At 40.2% G+C, this 23,375-nt stretch overlaps 1 protein-coding gene across 1 annotated transcript in view; it reads left to right on the top strand.

Annotated features, from left to right (window-relative positions):
- Nucleotides 1-23,375, top strand: part of RSRC1 (arginine and serine rich coiled-coil 1) — a 369,974-nt gene that overhangs the window by 74,354 nt on the left and 272,245 nt on the right. The window contains exon 4 of the mRNA XM_048864333.2: nt 3,337-3,513. Within this exon, the coding sequence (XP_048720290.1) occupies nt 3,337-3,513 (177 nt within the window). The remainder of the gene's footprint in view (nt 1-3,336; nt 3,514-23,375) is intronic.

Here is a 23,375-nt window from a genome sequence, read left to right as displayed (position 1 = left end):
CCATCGTGAGGGTAATTGTGACGGAAATTTAAACTTAAGAAGCTGAACTCATTCCCCTTGCTCCCCAATTGCTTCTACGTTCTCATTTCTGCTTGGGATTGATGAGCTTGGGATTCATTGATCAGCCATGGTGACTGTGGTCCTTAGGGTGGTTGGGGAAATTAAGAGGGAATAGTTTTCTGGCATGATTATAGTTGTATAGGGCAATGGAACTGAATAATGGCACCATTTTCCACAGGCAGTGGTGATTGTAGCTGACATTTCACTCCTGAGGTTAACAGAGGCAGAGAGAGCAGAGCTCCTGCTGGCATCCCGATGCTGCCCGGGTCCGTATACTGCTAGCTTATGTACTGCTATGGTGCCTTCTGAAGTAATCACTCAGTGGTGTGAGAAAGTGTCCTATAGTGGCTGAAGAAATAAGGCAGCCCTCCCCAGAAACTGTCAGCAGAGGATTGCAGAGTACCTCCATGACAGTGTCATTGAGATCTTTATGGAGGATTCATGGGAGATCTTGGTACCTGTAAAACAAAGTGCTCTGCGTGGCCCCCTCTGCCTAACTCTAGAAGGGAATGAAAAGCAGATAGCAACTCTGCCTCTCTTGGTTGTTCCACTACCTCTTCTAGCGCAAGTAAAAAAAAAAAAAAAGACTTGCTACATTGGGGTTCATCTGTTGTGAATTCATAAATACATGATGATAGTTTTGCTGTTGGATTGTGAAGGAGAAAGCTAATTCTGGAAAACCAAACTTCTTCAGTAGTCCAAAGTTCTCCACCATTAGAGGCATCATATTTATTCTAAATACAAATATGATTTTCAGAACATGTATCACAAATACTCTAAAATGTAATGAAACTTTAAGGTTAGACTTGCTCCACAGTTTGTCTCCTATTTTCCTCAGCCTCTCACTTTACTTGTGCTCAATCTTTCCTGTTTCTGTGGGTTAGGAGATCTTTCACTTGTACCCTCCCATTTTTCTGGAGCTGTGTTTTAATTTATATATGCATTATAGCACTGGTGGTAATCAGTACACATAGGTGATTGAGTAGGTATCTCTCAGTAGTTTATATATTTAGTGCCCCATTTGTGTACTGTGCAAATATCCAATGAAATTATCCCACAACATACTTCGTGTGTAATCAAGATGAAAAGTAGAATTTCTGCAAAGAACTTTCAACAATTCCATGTGGCAATTGTGTTGTAGTACTACCTTCCTGAGGAGATGATTTCCATGGAGGTGACACATTTTTACTGTTGTCTTCATTGTAAACATCCTGTTATTAGTCATGTGCTTGCCTCACCACGTGTGGGGGTCGGGAGCACAAGCTGTATCAGTCAGACAATGTGTGTGGCTCTTTCACTGGAACTGTAAAACTAAAACGGTAACAATCACAGAACTTAATGAGTTACAAGAGGCATAGTAAATGAAGAAACAATAGCTTTTGTAAAGAAAACCTTTATTGTCAAAATTATTTAAATTGTTTTTTCAGTTATTGTTACAAACTTAGTGTGAGGATGTTAGTTTGCATTTTTAAACATTGGCTTTTTTTCTTTTGCCACGTTTTGCCATTTAGATGTCTGTATGCCCGTAAGACTGGTACTTTAAACATCTGACTTAAATGGCAATTATTTGCACATATAAAATTGTCGGTGCAAGTTAACAGAGGCGCCAGTTAAGTTGGGGCCGAAAAGGTGAACCCTCTAGAAATAGAAATTGCCAGAGCATATGATTCCTTGGCTGTTGTTTCATGTGGTGGACCCCAAAAGGTGGAGGAATCCCTAATCAAACAGGTAACATTTTGCATTAGATAAACCAGTGAGTCAATTCAAACTGTACTGAATAAAGTACTGCGGAAGACACCTGTCTAGGGCATGAACTAGGTGCTGTGTCTCTTCCATGTTTAATTTCTATGACTCTGTGAAGGAGTTAGTTTTAGCATTACCTATGATATTCATTAAGATGAAGATTACCGTCTCGAGTGAGAGTATCTTAAAGGCAATGATGTGTAAACCTGATGTCTTGGCTTTATCAGATCCCACTTTTGGTTGGCAGATTCTGAATATTTTTATCCTGTAAGTCAAGCCTTCTTTCTTTCATCCCCAGTCAATTACATTGTGAGGGGACACTGCTACCTGCTATCCAATTCTGTTTATGAGGATATAACAGATAGACAATATCCTTACAGCAATTCAGTATACTGTTGATGATTATTAGGTGGTAATGTGACCTTTGAATTAGTACTGATACAATGACCCAGGACTGATAATAGGGGTGATTGTGCTGCTAGAGATGCCACCTTTTGGAAGAGGTGTAAATCTGAGATTCTGATCTCTTGTGGAAGTTGAAAAGATTCAATGGCAAGAATAGGTATGTTACTTCCAGTGTAGTGGCAAAGAGGTGAAAGCAAACACAGAATATTATACTTAGCAACTAAGGGCATGGCTACACTGGAAACTTCAAAGCGCTGTCACAGGAGTGCTCCCGCGGCAGTGCTTTGAAGTGTGAGTGTGAAGCTTGAGCGCTGGGAGAGAACTTTCCCAGTGCTCCTGGTAACCCACCTCCACGAGGGGATTAGCTCTGAGCGCTGGGAGCTTGTCTACATTAGCGCTTTAAAGTGCTCTAACTTGCTGCGCGCAGGGGGGTGATTTTTCACACCCCTGAGCCAGCGAGTTACAGCCCTATAAAATGTAAGTGTAGCCAAGCCCTAAGACGCTGAACCTGCAAGAGACTATACAAGTACCCTGGTGTGGAGTCACTGGTCAGACTGGGGCCTACGTTTGCAGGCTTTTCTTTAAAGTGTAGTTCTACTCTAAAAAATTTATTCTGTCATCCCCCATAACTGTCATCCCTCTGTGCTCAGCCTGGGCTCTCAGACACAAGACACAAAAATGGCTTTGTTGTTCTGGGACATCATCACCAGTAGTAAAGGCTGCCCTTTATTAACAAATTAAACTCTGTGACATGTGTGCAACCTTTTTAACATCAGTGGGTTTGCACAGGTGCAACTGATTGGAATGTAGGAAATCATTTGGATGTACAAGAAGGAATACAATTCAGCTCATTTTTGAGCACTGTATTGACCTTGCATTGTTTAATAATATGGAGCAGGTATGTTGAGTAAGATGGTCTCATGTTTTAACAGTCATTTTCAGTACAGAATCATACTTTGTCAACAATTGATTCCTTTTAAATTTCTCACTTGCATTGTCAGGCATGTTTTTTTTATTTTAATTGGGAGAAGATTATGGACAGAACAGCTGGACTGTATATGAGAAATTTGATGTGCAGTGTTAATTAAATTATCATTTCTAAGTTTGAATACTGTATGTTTTGCATAGGTCACGATCAAGACCTCATCAACGTTCCTATAGTCGAAGCAGTGAAAGATCTAGTCATAGAAGAACTCATAGCAGATCTCGTGAAAGAGAACGGCGTAAAGGCAGAGATAAAGAAAAAATAAAAGAGAAGGAGAGGAGCAGAGGGAAAGAGAAGGAGTTGTATACCACCAAGCGTGGGTAAGTGTAATGACAAATCAAAATAAATTCATTACTATGGTGAATGAAAACATAATCAGTATTACTTTTTACTTATGTGGCCATCAACTTGCTAGGCAACATTTGTACTAAGTGAAGTGTACTTTTCCTTTTTAAATCCTCGAACCATGTGGCTCTCATAAGATATGGTCAACACCTTAATTTAGTAATCTTTCACTTTTCTCTCCATAGATCTGCAGGAACTTGAGAAATCAGTGTAGATTAGAAGTTAATTTTGCTATTTTAAATAAATATATAAAAGAAAGGGCTGTAAAGTTGGAGCAGAGATCTTATCTACCATAACCCTCTGTTTGTAATCACTTATACTTCCCAATAAGTAGGTATTACGTTTGATAAGTAAGGGGAGAAGACAAACACTTGAGCTAACTTTGAAGTGCTGCTACTTAGCTCATTAACTCTGCTGGAACTCATTGTATTGTTTTGTCTAGATGACGAGTTGCTCCCTTCCCAAATTTGGTTAGTTTTGGGAAAATAATTAAATAACTTGCTTTTGTCTGATGTTTATTCTGAGGCTGCAGTTCAGATATTTGTAATATATTATTATATAAAAATATAATAATAACCAGCCTGGTTATTTCTGCATAGCATGATTTGGTAAGTGCTTATACAAGCATGTGTAAGAATAATTCAGGTGGCACTGAAGAGGACAAGATTGTCACTGCAAAGAGGTGAGCAGTACACAGACTATTGATTTCTGGGAAGTGGGTCCTTTAAATGAAATTTTGAACTTCAGTAGGACAACTGAGTCCATCAATCTAAGGTTTAGATCTGCATAAAATTCTTTAACAAAATAACTTTTGTCAATTTTGCAGTAATTCATATGGAAGCTTATTGCTCTTTTCCTTGCTAACTAGGATATCAAAAGTCAAATTTTGGTATTCCACTTATAAACTTTTGGCCTGAAAAATCCACAATGAAAATTATTTTAAGTGGCAAAGCTTTGGGGAGAATGGTCAACATTGTTCAAGACAATAAAACTGCAATCAAATATAATTGTGTAATTTTTTTCTAATAAAAATGAGTAAAAATCTAGCTCGCAGTGTAGTTCACGCTGTTTCCAAACATCCCATTTATTCTATCCCATTGAGGTGAGGAGCTATTTAAATCCCTCTCCAATTACATACGTAAAGATAGAATTGGGTGTTGGGAGTCCAGATTTTCTTGTCACAAGCATTTTGCCAAAACTGAACCTATCAACCTGAAATTTCTTGTATTCCTTTGCCAGAAGGAAAGTTTGGGAGTAAATGGACAAAGGTGTTCATAAGAAAGTTGGGCTTGGGTTGGGGGTTGGAAGCCCTACCTCTTTTGCCTATGTCTGTTCTTGTAATCCTGGGACTGTCAATCAGGGCAGCAAGCTGGGGTGACACTATTGCAAACACTTCTTGTCCTTTGGCCATCAGTAGTTATGGTCATCAGTGCTATTGGCGAATGAGGAGGCCAGTTTATATAGTCTCTATAACAGCTACCCACAGCAAAGGTGTGGGATCATCAGCTCATCCTCACCCACTTTATGGACAAATTTTTGGACTGCAAGGGATCAAGGAAGTTGTCTTCCCGTTGTTCTCTCTCTGACCACCAAGGGCCAGCCCAGACACAATGCGAGACCAATTTATGAGGGTGGCAGTATTGAAGCTTGAGTTCCATTAGAGTAATATGGGCTGCTGAGCTTCAGTTGTAGTTTTGGTTATGGGGACGTGTGATGACATTGGGTTAGAGGGGTAAGAATATTGTAATATGGTTTATATGGTGTTTCATCTATTTAAATAAAATAGAAGCCATAACAAATGGTCCAATCATCCTAAGCTGTTGTGTTTGGCATGACGTTTTAGTGGGAAAGACATGAAAATTTATCTTTTACAGACATTAGATAACTAAACTGCCTATATTGTCTTTTTATTTAACTTTGTGAAGGAGGCATGATCAGTAAGTGAGATACCTTCAAAAAGGAAATATTACCTTTCCCCCACCCCCAATGATAGTTCAGCTTGTTTCTTCTGTCTACTTCTGTGTTATGTGGTTGTGAATTGCAAGAGAGGTTGTCCCAAGGCAATTTGTTGAGTCAGATTGGCCCGGATTATAGAAAAAATTGAGAACCCTTGATTTGGATGCTATTAGAATACAGATTTGGAAATTAATGAAAGAAGAGGTAAGTAGAATGGCTAAAACTACATCAATATCAGTGCTTCCTGAACATTCCTGCTCAGTCTTCCAATGTACAAAGTTTTTTTCGATTGGTCATATGGGTAGGATGCAGAATTAAATGTGGATTATTAATGAATTATTGAAGTTTATTGTTAAAGTAACCTGCTATATATCAAATATTATGGATGAAATTACTGAATTTTTAGAACAGGTTGTAATCATTCCAAAATATGTAAACAAATGTATAATTCTTTTTTAGAGCTGGATGCAACTAGTAGATTAAGGAAATGCATGCAAGTATTCCACTGGAGTCTATTGCATATATTAGATGTGTCTGAGTATCCTTGCAGAAGATATGTGACCCCTCCTCGATCTTACATTTGATCTCTTATGTAAATACATTTGATAGTGTTTATAATTTTACAGTTTTTATTTCGCTTGCGTAACTACTAACATGTTTATAGTGTGAGTTTGGGTGTGTTTAAGAAAATAAAAGTATTGAACAGATTGACTTGCTTTCCTAAAAGCACAGTATTTAAAAATTCTGGTGCCTGGCCGTAATCTACTTGTATAAATGAAATAACTATTTACTTTTCCATTGTTTGGAAAAGTCCTTCATTTTGGCTAGCTTTGCATACACATACACATATATTCATCAAGTAAAACAAACGAGCTACTCAATAGGATAATTTTCTAACATTTAAAAATGATGACAGTTTAAGGAGGAAAGTAGAGAGGGAAAACTGATGAAGAGAAGGAAATACAGTTCTCTGTTGTAGGAAATTTTCATTATTGTTTTACTCACATTTTATATCTTCAGATACTTGCCTGCTCAGTTTCATCCATGACTTGTGGTATAACTATATTATCAGTACTACCCCTGGCTGGGTCAATGAAATGCCCAAAACGATTTACAAAATCAAATTTATTTTTGCTTTAAATAATCAAGACCTATCAATCAGGATTTTGTAGGTTTCAAGGGATGGCAGTTTCTTAGGGCTTGTGTCCACTTACCGGTGGATTGACGCTGTGGCGTCTAGCGAAGATCCGCTAAATCAACCGCCGATCACTCTCCCGTTGACTCCGGTACTCCACCGGAACAAGAAGCGTAAAGTAAGTCAACGGGAGAATTTCTTCCATCGACCCAGTGCAGTGTAGACAGGGCAATAAGTCGACCTAAGGTATGTTGGGGATTGGTCCTGCTTTGAGCAGGGGGTTGGACTAGGTGACCTCCTGAGGTCCCTTCCAGCCCTGATATTCTATGACTCTATGTCGATTCCAGCTGTGTTGTTCATGTAGCTGGAGTTACATAACTTAGGTCGACTTAAACCCATAGTGTAGACCTGCTCTTATTGTCCCTGCTTTGTACTCCCAAACTTTAATTTGTGTCTCTGTTTAAACAAGCTTAATGGAACCCCTAATCTGACCTACCTAGCTGTATTGAGCATATTTTTCTTGTATCTGTCTTCAAGGTGAAGGAAACTGATCATGTATTGAATGTGTTCCATAAGTTATCTATTGGTTCTAGACTTTTCCTGAAAGGTTAAATGGAAATTTGGAATGTAGCATCTTTGGTTGTGCACATGATCTCCTCTCATATTCATATATGTATTTCACAATTTCCTCCTTACTTCTAGGGTTTTGAACATGCCAGAAATTTACTCAAGGTGCTTTGTGATTATGCTCAAAACATGTGTGAAGTATCTATTGACTGTGTAAAATACTGGGTTAGCTATTCATATATATTTTTTCTTTGCACTGATGTACTTAGATTGCTGAAATACTCTGTCCTTGGCTACACTTGTAGTTAACTAAAGTGCAACATCAGTTTATCTGCTCCTGTTGCTGACCTCCATTGTTAGCAATCAGTAATTTTCATCATGTAGACAAGGTTTTAGAGGTGCTTGCTCTCCTTCCAGTGAGTCATTAAATTGAGATGTCTTCTGCCTGTTTCTGGTTCCTGTCCAGCTGCAAGTTAAAGATATCATGATGCTTCTGGAAAACTTGAGGGCTAGCTTTAGTCTTCTGGCTAGCATTCTCTCTTTCATTGCAATAGGTTCTTGTGTCTCAAGCTGTGCATGACCCATCACTGAGCACGTAATGGTTCCTGGACTCCTTGTAGCAAGCACATTATAAAGCACTTTGGACTGTATTAATGTGGTTTTATTAAAATACCTCCTAACTTTATAGACTATATTAAGGATCAAATATAAGGTGACTTTGGAGGAAGTAGTCCCAAGTGCCTAAAATTTTCTGGAAGCAAATACTTTATCAACCCGTCTTCCTCTACATTTTGACTTACGTGTTAAACCACATAGTTATGCTAATCTGAAAAGAAATTATCATCTTTGTGACTTCTTTTTCCTGATCATTGTAATATTTTATACTATGTATGCTAATGAATAGAAACAGTTCGTGACATTTGTCCATTTTTCTCAGAGATCATGTACTGTCTGGTGGTCTTCGTAACACAGATTTCATACCGTGTAACAATACTTAAAAGTATCAATAGACTACAAAATGAAATTTACCCAAGATGCTCTTGTAATTCATCCTTCATATACCTTTTTAAGAAGGATAGGTTTGTCAGTTTAATCAAACAGTGATCAAAGAATATCTATACAGGGAATATGGATCTGAGAAGCGTTTGCCTTTTCCAGCTATTTGTCATTTTGAAGACTTAGATTGCTATCAGCAACATGTTAATATTGTTTAGTAATGGCTTTGCAAACCAGCATACTTAAATGAACAAGGAAAGGATATACTACAAAGCTATTTGCATGACACAATGGCTGTTTAATGAGGAGATCTGTAGAAAATTACTCCATCTGTTTCATGAGTTAAATCTAATTGAGAAGTATAGTAGCTTAAGAAATAGTTTAATATAAGACGGCTACTCCTTGGAAAAAGATTTTAGCTGAATGATTATTTATCCATGGACTGTTATGGACCTTGTGAGTAGAGAATTTAGTAAAATTTCTGATTCTGATCCTTAAGAGCATACATAAAAGCAGAGCTAAAAATGCATACGTCTAAAAATAAAATGTTTTATGTCCCTCTGATCCCAGTGTGCTCCAGGAAAATGAGATATTCAATAGCTTTGTTATTGGATGATGGATCTTCTTGAGGCCTTCCATATTTTCATCTTTTCTTTTTCTGTGCTGGGTGGGTTTTTTTGTTTTTTTTTGGTAGTGGTGGTGAGTATGAAAAACAAAGGGATTTGTTGGCCAAGGCTTTCAACTCATCATCCCATGCTGATAGATTGAACTTCCAGTAGGAGAGAGGAGATGGCTTTTTGCCTTTAACATTGTCTTATGAGACAATAGCAGTGCTTTGTCCTCTGGCATTCCTATTTGTTTTCCTTATAGCAGTATTGAAACTCCATTACAGTTTTGTCCTCTCTTGTCAGAGGTTTCTGTGGTGAGCACTAATACAGAAGTTTTTGTCTATTGGTGGTTTTGCAGATGCTTGTCAGTGTTGTCCATCATAAGATGGTGGTAACAGACCTTCTATGACTTTGTTGCTGTTTGTTAGGTAATATCTGTTATGAGTGGGTAATGGCATTAGGAGTTTTATCTTAGGTATATCTGTTCTTTGGCATCAGTTGCTGGAAGATGTTATCTATTTTCCTTTTTGCTGGCATACTCTGCTATAAATAATGGTGGTGGTGGTGGTGTTTGTTTCAGCTTATTTAGAATTTTCAATTTTTTTTAATAAATAAAAAAAACCTTCTATTGATTCGAGGGAAGAGTGGAAGGGACCTGATGGGAGGTGCACAGAAGGATTCCAATGTAAGTTGCAGATCCCACACGCCAAAGCCGATTATTATATATAACATAATTATATATAATAATATATTATATTGTCTACACAAGGACCAAAAGTGAAGTCAGTGTAGGTATGCCTCTAGGAGCTCTTACAGTGGGCCAGCAGCCCTGTGACCTCCATAGCTGAAACAGAAGTCTTGTGTATTATACTTGAAGACCAAGGACCAGGCATAGCTTTCAGTTTATACCAGTGTAAATTTGGAATAAACTCCAACGAAGGCAGTGAAGTTAGTGTAAATTTATATTGGTGTAACTGAGTTCATAATTGGTCTAAAAACTGTATCACTTGAAGATGGTGTAAAAGCTTCTAATGAAAACTTTTTTTTTATTTTGTTTTAAGCTGGAATTATGAAGTACATGGGGCACATCCTCAGCTGGTGAAAATTGTCATTGCTCCATCAATGTCAGTGGAACAATGGATTTCAACCCAGATCTTTATCTGGGTTTTTAAGAAACGAATTGTCTGATCAGTAGAAAAATAGAAATTTTGGAAAAGTTTAAGCAACAATTGTGGTTTGTGGATAATTTTAGTTTATGAGGGATAGCAGTGCAACTGTGAGAGTCTTTGGTATCAGAAACTGTGAGAGTCTTTGGTATCAGTACTTTTCTAAGTCTAACATTTTGATTCCTGTTTGGTGTATTGGTCAGAAGATTTTTCACAAGTGCAGTCTTCAAATTCGCAATTTGAAGACTTGAAATGTGAACTATGTGACACAATACTGTGAGGTCTACCCCTTTGCAGAATCTGAAGCTGTGTCTTGCAGATGTGAACTTCCCCATTCATCTCAATGAGTACTATTAACTTGAATACTCAGTGATGACTTTTTAAAGTATTAACTATTTTACAGTTCATCAAAGAATACAAGGAAGGAGAGGTAGGGTCCTATTAAGATGATCTGCTCAGTCTACTATGAATTAGAGTTCATTTTGGCGCCATGAGTGAATAGGCTTGCAAGAATGCCACCACTTTCTCCACCCAGAGTTAAGGGGGAGACAAACCCGAAAAGCCTTGCAGAGTCGAGGCATCTGAGCTCCCAAAAAGGGGATCCAAGCTCTACAGGATCTGGTGGGGCAGACAAGCCTTACTGAGGGGAAGCTAAGCATGAGGACCCCATTGAAGGCCATGGGTATATTTGGTCCTCAGTGAACAAGAGCCAAACCCAAGGAACCCAGGTCATATTTGGAACATCTGCACAATCTATTTTTAGTGGTGTGTAAAGTGGGTGCAACTTATTTTGTAGGTGAAGCCTAAAACTGCACCACCAACTCCCCCCCCCCCCCATCTCACCACCCTCACTGAAGATTTTAAAATGGAAACAAAGACTTTGATCAAGAAGTCCAAAGTATCTGCTGTCATTACTTGAGAGTATTGTACAATCCCTCCAAACTTGAAACAAGGGCCAGCACTACTTTAGTCGTCCTATGCAGGCAGTTCTAGTTGAGGTATCTGAGCTGAGGATTTACTCTTGGAAGGCTTGGACCTTTTGAACCAAGGAACCCAAGGAGGGGGTTATCTAAGGAGGTAACAATTTCATCTGCTGTTATAGCAACACCTGCAGTTTCTGAAGGAAGACAACACTTTTGAAGGGCACTCATGCTTTCTCGCCAGTTGTTCTGGAGAAGCATTACCTTGACTCCTTCCCACCTGGGAGTATATGAGGTGATGTCTCGGAATAAAGTTCTTTTCTCTAGTCCGATCAAGTTTGTGGGAGATCTGGTATTGGTAGCTGTACACGTAGAAATGCACATTTATTTTTATCTGTGTGACTGGTTGGTGGAAACAATATAAGACAAATATTCTTGAATTAGGAGTGGCTTATCGTGCCTTGAAATTATTCCTAGCTCACATAAAATGTAGAGCAATGCAAATTCCAAAAGACGACATGGCTACAATGTACTGTAATGTTAATAATAGTATATGAATAGACAAAAAGGTTAACCATCCCCAGAATTGACAGAAATTGATTAGTGTTAGGTGAGAAACTTTTGCCAAAGTGATGATGGCAGCACACGCATGCCAGAAGAGGCTATCGTTGCAATGTTTGGATGACTGGCTAATCATTTTCCTTCTAGTTAAAAGTAACCTGAGACATCAACAGTTTTTCATTTATTACCATTCCTCTGTCTTAAAATAATTGCTTGAGCCGTGTTCTGTCTTCTTTCCTAGAGATTTTTTTTTGTCAGGAATACTATCAAAAAATCAATAAATGGCATGACCATTTCTGAGTAACTTCATTGCAGTCATTTCCAAAGTAAATCCATATCTGCTTGACCTTGTGGCCTTTTCTCTTGATCTAGTCTCAGACCAGCTTTCACACCATATTCTCTAGTTTATAAAAAAAAAAAAAAATAGTGTCCTGTAGTTATGGTCCACGGCTGCAGTAGTGTTTTGGTCCATTATTTTGATAAACTGTGTACTAGAACCTGACCAACCCTCATACCTTATTATTAGAATACAAATGGCTGTCTCCCCACTTCTCATGAGATTTAATAAAAGTTCTCTAGTGAGATCTGTTACTAAGCCTCTATTATTTTTACAGAACTTACTACAGTATTTTTACTAATACTTTATGAAGTGTTATAAATAAAACTATAATGTACAAAATAAGGAACTAAGTACAGTTTGTATTGTATTATCTTTTTTGTTAACTTTCCTAAAATTTGTAATTTGCAGTGGACTTCCAGACACTAGTTTGTAGCAATGAGGTTCTATTCTAGTGCAAGATTTTTGTTTTGTGTGTTTATTTTTGTAAGAGTCAAACTGTTGGTTTTCAAAGGTTATCTAGCCTTAAATTTGGATTCCCCGCTTCCCATCTTTCCTGTGGTAGTGATGGGTTCCGCATCCGCAAGCTGAATGTTAAACTCAAGCTCTACAGACCAAACCTCTTTGGTGTAAAAAGTGGTTGATATTGACCATAATAGATACCATGACTTGAAAAATCACCTTGAATAAATATGATACAGCGACATTATTTTTCAGAAAGCCTGTTTTGTGCGTGAAAGTTCTAGAAATTAGAATGGTGAGGCAGGCTGTGTCCTTTCTAGTGGCTCATCAAGAACGGGACTGCAGTAGTTAACTCAGGCTATTTCTCAGTTTTGTCCTATTGTATTTGAATATATGTGGAAAAATTAGCAGCGGTCCCTCTAGAAGTAAAATCATATCTTTTTGGATCAAAACCTCCCCAATCTGCTAGAAGAAATGTGAATCGTAAGGTTTGTCTAAATGAGGACATCAATGGAAAATATGCTAGATTGTGAATTTAGAGCACAATAGCTGTTCTGCACTTAATTCCTGTATGGACAGACGTATTCTGCATTAAGAATGCCTTTGTGCAGTTTAGCTTAATCCACTTTTATATTTATATTATATTTTTAATACTGCAATCATGACAGCCTTTTTAAAAAAAATCAAATGTTTAGAATTTTTAGAGAAATACACTACTTAAAGTAGGAGTCTAAAAAAGTATAGCAATACTGTGGTATCAGTTAAACATAAAACACCATTTAAAGGAAAAACTATATTAAACTATATTGATATGAAAGTATCAGTACATTTCCTCTTTGGTGGCACTTTGAAAGATCATATGAGTTTAAAAGTTTGCTTTTGAAATATTTCCATTCACTTTTGGTTTTAGTCATCCTTTCAATAATTTCTCAAGAATTGGTCAAGAGTTTATATATTTGGCTAACATTTTTCAGTTGTAATTAGCCAAAACATTTACACAGTTTCTTTTTCCATGTTCAATCCTGGCAGTGATCCAATGGTTGCTGTTGACTACTTATGTAATAAATGCCTACTGATAAGCTTTACAGTGCTTGACAGAAGACTTTAGAAGTAAATTGGAAATGTTGGACTTTTCAGAGTTTGACAGCAGTCATACACTCTTGTAACTTGTCATTTTTCTTTACTTCTTACTACGTTATCCAGCAGGAAGTAATTTATGCTAATTTTCTCTCATTTGCATATAGGTTATAGAGTTCTGTGGTGCAAAGCATGCTCAGAACTCCTTTTAAGTGTCTGTTTAGATCAAAGCAGGACTGTGTGATAGCTGTTGTCTGACACCAAGCTGTGTGGTGTTGTTTTCATTAAACATTTATCATACTTCCAATGTGACAGCAGGCAACTTTGTGCTTGGGTAACATGTTTTCATGCAAAATTTATTGAAAAAGACAAGACGTTGTAAAGAGATATTGTTGCCTTTCACCAGTGGCGAAGGGTAAATGTTTGATCGAAAAGAAGTATACCTTTAACATGATTCAGTGGAGTTATACTGAAGAAGTATGAAACACTCTTTGCTTTGTTGTAAGCAAACTAAATATATTTAATGCTCGCATTTATTTTGGGAAATTTTATTTTAATAGTTTACATGTTCTGATTTTGACATGTCTAATTTTCCCCTCCTACTAATTTGTGCCATTGGACAGTTGCATTACCATAACAATATAGTTACACTTTGTAAATCAAACACTGATTAATATTTATATTAGTAAATATTATACTGAGCTTTCAGTTTGCAATGTCATTTAAAAATGCATAAATCAATGTACGTTTTTAAATCTGAGATTCAGTTTACGTTGCAGAAATTAGGAATTACCTCCCTATAAAATGAAGTCTATTTTGTCAATATTTTAGCAATGCTTGCACAACAAAATATATGAATTTTGAGAAAAGCATGAAGTTTAAGATAGAATATTTAATAATTATGGAACAGAATGCTGTTAGTTAAATCAAACAATATTTTGTTGCTTCCAGTGCTGAAATTTAAATAATATTCAGCCCTGCCATTATAAACCTGATTTTTGAGCGTGAAAGTAGAGGGGTTTTTTGTTTTTTTAAAAAAAAGAAAAGGAGGGGCCCCCTCTTGGAGAGGGAAAAAAATCTGTTTGATCATTTGATTTATACCAATGAATTTAAAGAAGTTTACCAGTATGACACATCAAACAGATTTGGTTTAGCAAGCGGTTAATTCATGTTATTGTTTAATCACTTTCAGCATTTCAAACTAAGGCCAAGATATTCTACTTCAAAAAGGGACCATTGTGCATGCATAACAAATTCCGTTGAATAAATGTTCATGAAGATTTTTACTCAGAATATTCTGTAATCTTAATTTTGTAATCATGTCATATGCTAGAATATTTTACCGTATTCTGTAAATAATACATATTTAAGGCCTAATTGTAGCTGCTGCTTCATGAGTACACTGCAGGAGAGAAGGCTTTGTGACTGCTTTCTTCAACAAGTCACCCAGCAGGCTACCATAATACTGCAGACAGTGCTTCCTTGAGCATAAGGAGTAAAGACCAAGTAGTTACCTCTAGAGGTGGCATAAATGAATGGGTTAAGGGTAAAGTCCAAGACCTCTCCCCATGAAGCTGTTAGCATCTGGAGGCTGGCACTGGGTAGAGTGTATGCCGCACTTTTTAAACAGATACAAAAAGTGTACCTTTGAGTGACAAGTGTACCTTTAATCTGCTCTCTTCAAACCACTCCCCAAAATACTCCTGGAGGCCATTATGCCTGCCTCTGCCTTTCTCAGACATATTGCCTCCAGTTACTGCCACTTGGGTTCTCTCCCCCACCCAGAGCATCTCTGGCTGTGTTGAGCCCCTTAGAAAAGAAAAGATTATGTAAATATCAAATGGCGCACAATGTCTCTAAACAGATACCTTGGGTAAATAGGTTGGTTGATAGTTAGATCTGTTCTACATTTACTCAAAAGGGCTCTAAAGGTCCTACTAGAGTTTTAGATAAAGGAAGCAAAAAATCTAGTTTGTTTTCCCCTCAGCCCCCATCAAAGTAAATGTGTGGGGTTTGGTTTTGTTTTTTTAAGCAAGCTTTGTGGAAGGAATACTAGGGTATAAGTAAAGACTGGTTTCAAATTTTAAAATGTGGCCTTTTTGTTACATAGTAACAACAATATTTAATCTGAAAAATTGGTCTCTTTGCAAACTGAGTATATTAGTTCACTAACTTACTCTTTGAGAGTGGAGGTATATTATAGCGGTTTCATTTTAATTGTTTTGTTTTAGCAGGTGTGACAAAGTTCCACCTCTACCTTGGTGGGTCTTGTGCTTATTGGCAGATTTGCTCACCTTGGAGCTTCACGGCAGCCCTCAGTTTGGCTGTTTTCGTGAACCCACAGTCCAGGTCAACTCCTCCTGTGTCTGATCAGGAGTTGGGAGGTTTGGGGGGAACCCAGGCCCGCCCTCTACTCCGGGTTCCAGCCCAGGGCCCTGTGGAATGCAGCTGTCTAGAGTGCCTTCTGGAACAGCTGTGCGACAGCTACAACTCCCTGGGCTACTTCCCCATGGCCTCCTCCCAACACCTTCTTTATCCTCCCCATAGGACCTTCCTCCTGGTGTCTGATAATACTTGTACACCTCAGTCCTCCAACAGTCCGCGTTCTCAGTCTCAGCTCCTAGCGCCTCTTGCTCCCAGCTCCTTACATGCGCACCACAAACTGAAGTGAGCTCCTTTTTTAAACCCAGGTGCCCTGATTAGCCTTCCTTAATTGATTCTAGCAGTTTCTTGATTGGCTGCAGGTGTTCTAATTAGCTTGTCTGTCTTAATTGTCTCCAGAAGGTTCCTGATTGTTCTGGAACCTTCTCTGTTACCTTACCCAGGGAAAAGGGACTTACTTAACCTGGGGCTAATATATCTGCCTTCTGTCACTCTCCTGTAGCCATCTGGCCTGACCCTGTCACACAGGCTATTTTTAAATGTTGTTGGAAGGCCAGTTGAGATGAAGGCCTGGTCTGCACTAGGAAATTAGCTCAGTATAACTATGTTGCTCAGGGGTGTGAAAAATCTATTCCCCTGAGCGACATAGTTATACTGACCTAACCCCTGTGTAGACATCACTAGGTCAACAGGAGAGTTCTCTCATCAGCCTCGTTGCCGTCTCTCAAGGAGGTGGCTTACCTACGCTGATAGGAGAAGGCCTCCCAGCGGCATAGGTAGGGTCCGCACTGAAGCGCTACAGTGTCACAGCTGCAGTGATGCCTCTGTTGTGATTTGTTTAGATGTGCCCTAAGATACTGAAGCAAAGTCTTGAATAATAAGAAAAATTTCAAGAAATAAAATGGTATACGCTGAGTATATATTTAAATACTACCTCATTTCGTTTCTCATAATTATGTGATTTGAGAAGCCTTTTGGAAGGTGATCAGTATTCCCTACCTATCCAAATTTAAGAAAATTGTATGTGCTTAAATGGTTTAAATATTTTTCTGGTTTAGGGTGCTGATGTTGCTCCTATTGTTTTTCTTTAATCCATTCTTCTGAGAAACATCCTAGCACATAATGTACTGGTGATATTGATATCATTACTGATGAGCACTGAAATCACAGTTACTGTTCCTTATGGCTTTGTTAATATCTACTGCACTTTTATTTAGTACTGGGTGGGATATTGTACTGATGATAATGGTGCCATTCTTAAGGACCATTAAACTTGAGTTGCTTCTGTTACTTTCTCATGAATGTTTTTGGAAAGTACAGAGCCTCCAGTACTTCCAAAAATAATTTAGTGGGTTGGTATAACCCCAGTTTCTGGGGCAAATATTTCCTTGCTCACTAAAAGAGGTTCTTCATGTCCAAGGCTTTGTCTTTGAGTGATTGTCCATGTGTGCATTCCACTGATGGTGCACATGCGCCTCGGGCTAGAGATCAGTGTCTTTTTGGCCAGCAGTACCTGTAGAATGGGCATGCTCTCTTCAGTTCTCATGCTCTGCTGCAAGGGCATACAAAGGCAAGGCGTGCCAATTGCCATTCAATTCTTCTCATCACCTCACAGCTTTGAGTTGGAATCTGAGAGACCACAGCCCTTCCTTACAGCTTTAGCTAATAGTTTGTGTTAATGTAATTAGTAATTTTAGTAGTTTTAATAGTTCTGTTGCTTTTTATGACCATTTGTTTTTAGAACATGCCTGTTCGGTACAGTATTATCCAGTTTACCTGTGTTTAAAAGCTGCCTCTTGTGAGGGAGTTATCTGAGCTTCAGATAGACACTTGAAGTGCCTCTGTCCAAGAGAATTGCACTGTGATGCTAGCAGACAAGGTGTCAGCTGTTGTCCAGGCTTTAGGCCTCAGCCAGGCCTAAATTCATTGCGGGAAACCAATCTGTTTCCGCTGTCTGTTAGTATTGTTGAGATGATTATTGGACTTGTAACAATATGCTTAGTGTTCAGACTTTATGAAATGCTTGTGAGTTGTTGCATGCGTTAATCTCACTTATTATAGCTTTATCATATGCTGTAAGGCAATATTTAAGTTTTTGCTTTGTAAATGTAAAAAAAAAAAACCTGCTCTGAAACAGTGCACCCAGTCAGGAGAGATCATCTCCTGCCCATCAAGAAGACCTATTAAAACTAAATGGGCCGTGGTGGGACATCACAATACAAAGACTTTGTTAATTGCCTCCTTTGGCCCATAAAGAGACTATGTGCAAAAGGCCTCGTCCCAACAGCTTGAATTCTGGAAGAAGGAAATAAAATTTTCTTATCAGCTATTTTTTCCTCTTTTTCTGTTTGGATTCTCATAGGGCCGAAGCAGAAGCAGAGATCCCCAGGGTCAATCTGGGTTAGCCCTAAAAGACATTCGGAGCTGACAGAGTACTACATCTCTGTTATCTTTTGGACCATAGGCTGTAACTCATTTGTGTACATATGTTTCGCCTGCTTTACCTTTGAAATAACGCTCATTTTTTTCTTAGTTAATAAATCCTTAGATAGTTTACTCTAGGAGTGGCTACAAGTGTTGTTTTTGGTTTGTCATTTAAGGTACAATTGACCTTTGGTACGTGCCTGTCTCTTGGGACTGGGAGCAACCTGAATATTTTGTGATCTTTGGTGTATAGCAACCATCTGTCACTAAGTCCAGCCTGCCTGAGACTCCATGGTAAGACTGTTATAATGCTTTAGGAGTTGTTACTCGGTTGGTGAATCCAGTTGTAGAACATACAACCAGTTTGGTGTCTCTGCCCTGCTTCTTGATAGCCTGCCCTGAGGTTGGCACTCACAATTGTGAGCTACTCCAGACAGTGTGACACACACATTCCCAGTATGTATGTGATTTTTAAAGTCCTTCAGCTCCCAAGCTAGAAACAACAGGAAGATCTGTCTTCAGGTCTTCCTAAAGACCAAGTCAATGAGACCCACTTCTAAACTAAGCTCACTACACTCCCCCAATACAGGGACCATCCAAGCCAAAGAATGTGAGTGTGATCTCTTTGCCTTTGAGAGACCTGATTCGAATTGTGACTACAATGATCATATAATGCTCAGACACACAGCCAGGAGCTAGAAGTCCAGGAGCAGGTCACCCACTGGAGTTTCCTGTAAGGGAAAAATCTCCCTGTAGTATTGAATGTTGTCTGAGACTTTGTGGCTCGGAATGATTCCTGCTGAAGTTCAGTCTTGAGCTGGTTCCAACCTTATGGCGTTGGAGCTCCCAGTAGTGAAAACAGGAACCTCAGGAAAGAGTACGGCACTGACCCCGGCACAGTCTACCCCAGGGACCCTGGCACTGATTCTTTCATCACTGGAACCAAGCCATTTGGGAAAGGGCACCATCATTGTAGTGGAAATTGCTGTACCACTGAGACAAAACCCAGTTCCCAGGTATCTGTCCACTCTCCCCCTCTCGGCACCAGTGGACCTGCAGATTCACCTGGAGCCGCAATCTCCCCTATTGTTGGCTTCAGCACTACCATTGGCACTGACTGCCTGGTAGCAGGGCACCATTGGTCACTAACATTCTGAGAGCTACGTCACTACCCATCAGATCTGAGCTATGCATTCTCCTTGGATTCATCTTTAGAGTTGGAAGGTGAAGAAAATCCACTCCAGCAACATACTTACTCATCGAAACTGCCATCACAACCCTCCAGACATTTCTCAAGGGAAAGATATTGGGACACACAGAGTCCGGGCTCATGGTTCCCTGCCACCAGGCTGTTATGGACAAATGCTCATGTGGCCTTGACAGGGACCCTTATTGGCTCAGCGTAGCTTCAGCCCCAGAGCAACTGCATCCCCAGAGGGCTGCTTGCTCCACAGCACTGCATATTCAGGGGTCCCAACAGACTGTCCTAGTTCCTACATGACACCTAGCAGAGGAAGAAGAGCAAGCATGAAGAAGTGGCACCAATAACCCTTTCCTCATTATCCCTTGATGACCTGTAGGGCCACTCATGGCCCCACAAATGGACAACTGTAAGTTTCAAATATCTGTAAAAAAGAATGGCTGAAGCCCTCCAAATCCCTTTTGAGAAGATGCAAGAGCAGACACACAAATTGGTAGACATACTTCAAGCCTCTTCAGTAGGGAAGATGGCCCCTCCCAGTTAACAAGGCCATCATGGATCCAGCCAGAGCCTTCTGACAGACACCTGCTTTGGCACTACCTACATCTTATAGAGCACATTAAAAAATATCAGGTGCCTCCTAAGGACGCAGAATTTTTTTATATATTGTCTACCCCAACTTCCTTTGTAGTCACTGTGACAAACGAAAAGGAAAAACAGTTCAGATCCACACTAAATGAAAAAGACCCAGAGACCAGATTTATTTGGCTGGAAAGCCTGTTCCTCAGTAATCCTACATTAGCCAGATCTAACTTCTGCATATATGAGAGACTGCTTGCTTTTGCAGGCAGCCTCCCCAAAGACACTTGCGAGTACTCTGTTGCTAGTTAGGGTCAGCTTGCAGCCAGAACAAGTGTCCAAGCAGTGCTGGATGCAGAGGATAGGACTACAAGATCAATTATAATGGTGGTTGTCACGTCAGGCATTGTGGCTTCAGGGATTAGGTTTCCTCTTGTGAAGTCCAAATGATGGTGGAGGATTTGCCATTTTAAGAAGCCGAATTTTCATGTCTAAAACTGACAAGGCCATCCACAGTCTAAGGGACTCATGAGCCACCTTGTGTTCCTTTGGGATCTATACACCAGCTCCTAAGAGGAGGAAACAAGTGAAACGGTAGTATTCCTCACTGAGACCTATCCAGTTGCACTCTCACCACTAAAGTCTCCAGAACCACCCAGGAAATGACAGCATCTCCACAGGAGAAGACAACCACTGCTTTATCAAAAACTTTCTAATCTTTCCAGTTCCAGATGCACTTACTTTGATGGAATAGCCTAGAGATGTCCTAAATCCTACTCCAGAAATCAATGACCTCCCCATTGTAAATTTGTTACCTCACTTAGGCATATTTGGTCTCTTATCACTACCAACCAATGGGCCAGGGACACAATAACATATGGTTATTTCATCAAATTTTCTATGGTACCTACTCCCAGCCCCCTTTTCAGAGACCCTTCTCACAAGGATCTACTCTGTTAAGAGGTCCTCATGCTTCTTTCTCTCTTGCAGGAAGAAGGGTTTCTACAGCAATACTTCCTATTGCTGAAAAAAAAGAAAGGGAGGCTGGTGACCCGTCTTAGACTTGTGGAACCTCAACAACTTCATCCTAGCATCAGTAACTCCGATCCTAAAGTGAGGAGACTGGTTTGCATCTCTCAAACTTCAGGATGCGTAATCCCACATTTTCCTCATTTCTACCTCACAGGAAGTACCTGAGATTTACCGTGGGACAGGATCACTACCAATACTGGGTGCTATCTTTCATATTCTCCTGGACTTTCAAGGTTTTCACCAAAGTATTATCAGTAGTGGTAGCTTACTTAAGAAGATGCAACATCAGCATTAGTTTTCTTAAGTTGGTCCCTGCAGGACAAATTCGAAGTGCGTTACACAAAGGTTTGCATTTCTACTGTGTGGTGGAGTTACGGAGTGTGGGGGAGTCAGGGCCCTGCACCCCTCACTTCCTGCAATTCACTGTGACTCTCAGCTAGCTAGTAAAACAGAAGGCTTATTAGATGACAGAAACACAGTCCGAAACAGAGCTTGTAGGTACAGAGAACAGGACCCCCTCAGTCAGGTCCATCTTGTGGGGCAAATAGCCCAGACCCCAGTGCTGGGCCTCCCTCTGTTTCCCCAGCCAGCTCCAAACTGAAACTCCCCCCAGCCCTTCCTTTGGCCTTTGTCTCTCTCCCAAGCAAGGAGACCACCTGATCTTTGTTCTCCAACACCTTCAGATGGCACCTTGCAGGGGAGGGGCCCAGGCCATCGGGGACCGGGTGTCGGCCATTCTCTGTACAGACCCCTGCACAACACCTGCCGTCTAGAGCTCTGCAACAATCACACACCCTTATCCCACCACCTAGATACTTCAGAAATGCATAGGGGAACTGAGGCACAGTATTCAGAGAAAACATTAAGAATGTTCCCACTTCGTAACACCAGGTCAATACTTCCCACTCCGTCACAGGTGGTATATATCATTACCTCATGGGTAGACATTAATTGGTTAAGCATCACAATACTCCTTTCAAGGTAATATGGTCAATATTATCCCTCCTTTGCATATCCTAAACAAATGTCCTCTGAATAACACACTTAACGGTTAATCTACAAGTGCAACTTTTAACCTGAAGCCTTGCCAAAATAGTCGTAATATTCTATAAATAGCTCATATTATTAACTAAGGGTTGCATGCTTTGTAGTTTATGCAGATTGATCTTATTGCACACAGCAAGGGCTCCCTGCATCCCTTCATCCCCTCACCTTCTGAAAGCAGTCTTCCATCCTTTTCTTTTAAAAGGACCCCCTGCAACATTCTCCAGTCTCTTTCCATGCCAGGGGTTCTGTGTGTGTCACGTTCTTCCCATTCTAGGTTCCCCCATTCTCTCTCCCCAGTGGCTGGGGCTCTTTGTGTACTCCTATACCCTGTCTTCCCATACCAGGGTACTCCAGTTTCCCCCGTGTCAGGAGTTCTGTGATCCATTTCCCAACTTCCCACATGCCAGGGATACTGTGTGCCCCTCATTGCCCCAACCTGCTCATGCCAGGGTCCCCCAGGGCAGAGAATCTGTTGTGCCCTCCATTCTTTCCTCCACCCATAGTAGGGTCCCCCATTTTCCTCAGTGGTAGGGACTCTCTGCAATCTCTCATTGCCTCCCAGTAGCAGGGGTTCAGTGGGCGCCATTCCACCTTTCCCTACGTCAAGGTCCCCCATTTTGCCCCCATAGAAGGGGCTGTGTTCATGCCCACATTTCTTGCATGCCCCCTAAATCCTGTATAGCTTACTGTTTGGGAGATAAGTCATTATGGGTGTCAACTTGTTAAACTCTGTTGGAAAGTTAGGCAAAGATGAGTTAATTGATGCCATCAACCAGTTTGATCTATAGACAATTGCAGAGGTGCTTGAGGCGGTGACGGTACTAAAGAGCTGTCATGGGTTTCATGTGTCCCCCATATTCACTGTTTGGATTTCCCCTCAAAATCAGTAGGGTTCTGGACATTGATGCCTAGAACATTCCCTGGTTTGGAATTGATTGGATGCAACATTCAAAAGTTGTTGCATTACATAGAGACAATCACAGAAATGCCATCAAGTTGAATGTAAGTGTAACCCATGTCTGCTTGACACTCTGTCCCCCTCTAGTGACAGCTAGACCTGCTAGAGCAGGGGTGGGCAAACTTTTTGGCCTGAGGACCACATCTGGGTATGGAAATTGTATGGCGGGCTGTGAATGCTCACAAAAATGAAAGTTGGGGTGCGGCAGGGGGTGTGGGCTCTGGGGTGGGGCAAGAAATTAGGAGTTCAGAGTGTAGGAGGGGGCTCTGGGCTGGGGCAAGGGGTTGGGGTTCGGGGGGGGAGGACTCCGGCTGGGGGTGCGGGCTCTGAGGTGGGGCTAGGAATGAGGGGTTTGGAGGGCAGGAGGGAGATTAGGGTTGGGGCAGGGGGTTGGGGCTCGGGAGGAGGTCAGGGGTGCAGGCTCTGGGC

The sequence above is a fragment of the Caretta caretta genome, chromosome 9 (assembly GCF_965140235.1).
Source record: "Caretta caretta isolate rCarCar2 chromosome 9, rCarCar1.hap1, whole genome shotgun sequence".
In the NCBI taxonomy this organism is placed as follows: Eukaryota; Metazoa; Chordata; order Testudines; family Cheloniidae; genus Caretta; species Caretta caretta.
The sequence above is the reverse complement of the archived record's forward strand: the minus strand, read 5'-3'. Positions and strand labels throughout refer to the sequence as shown.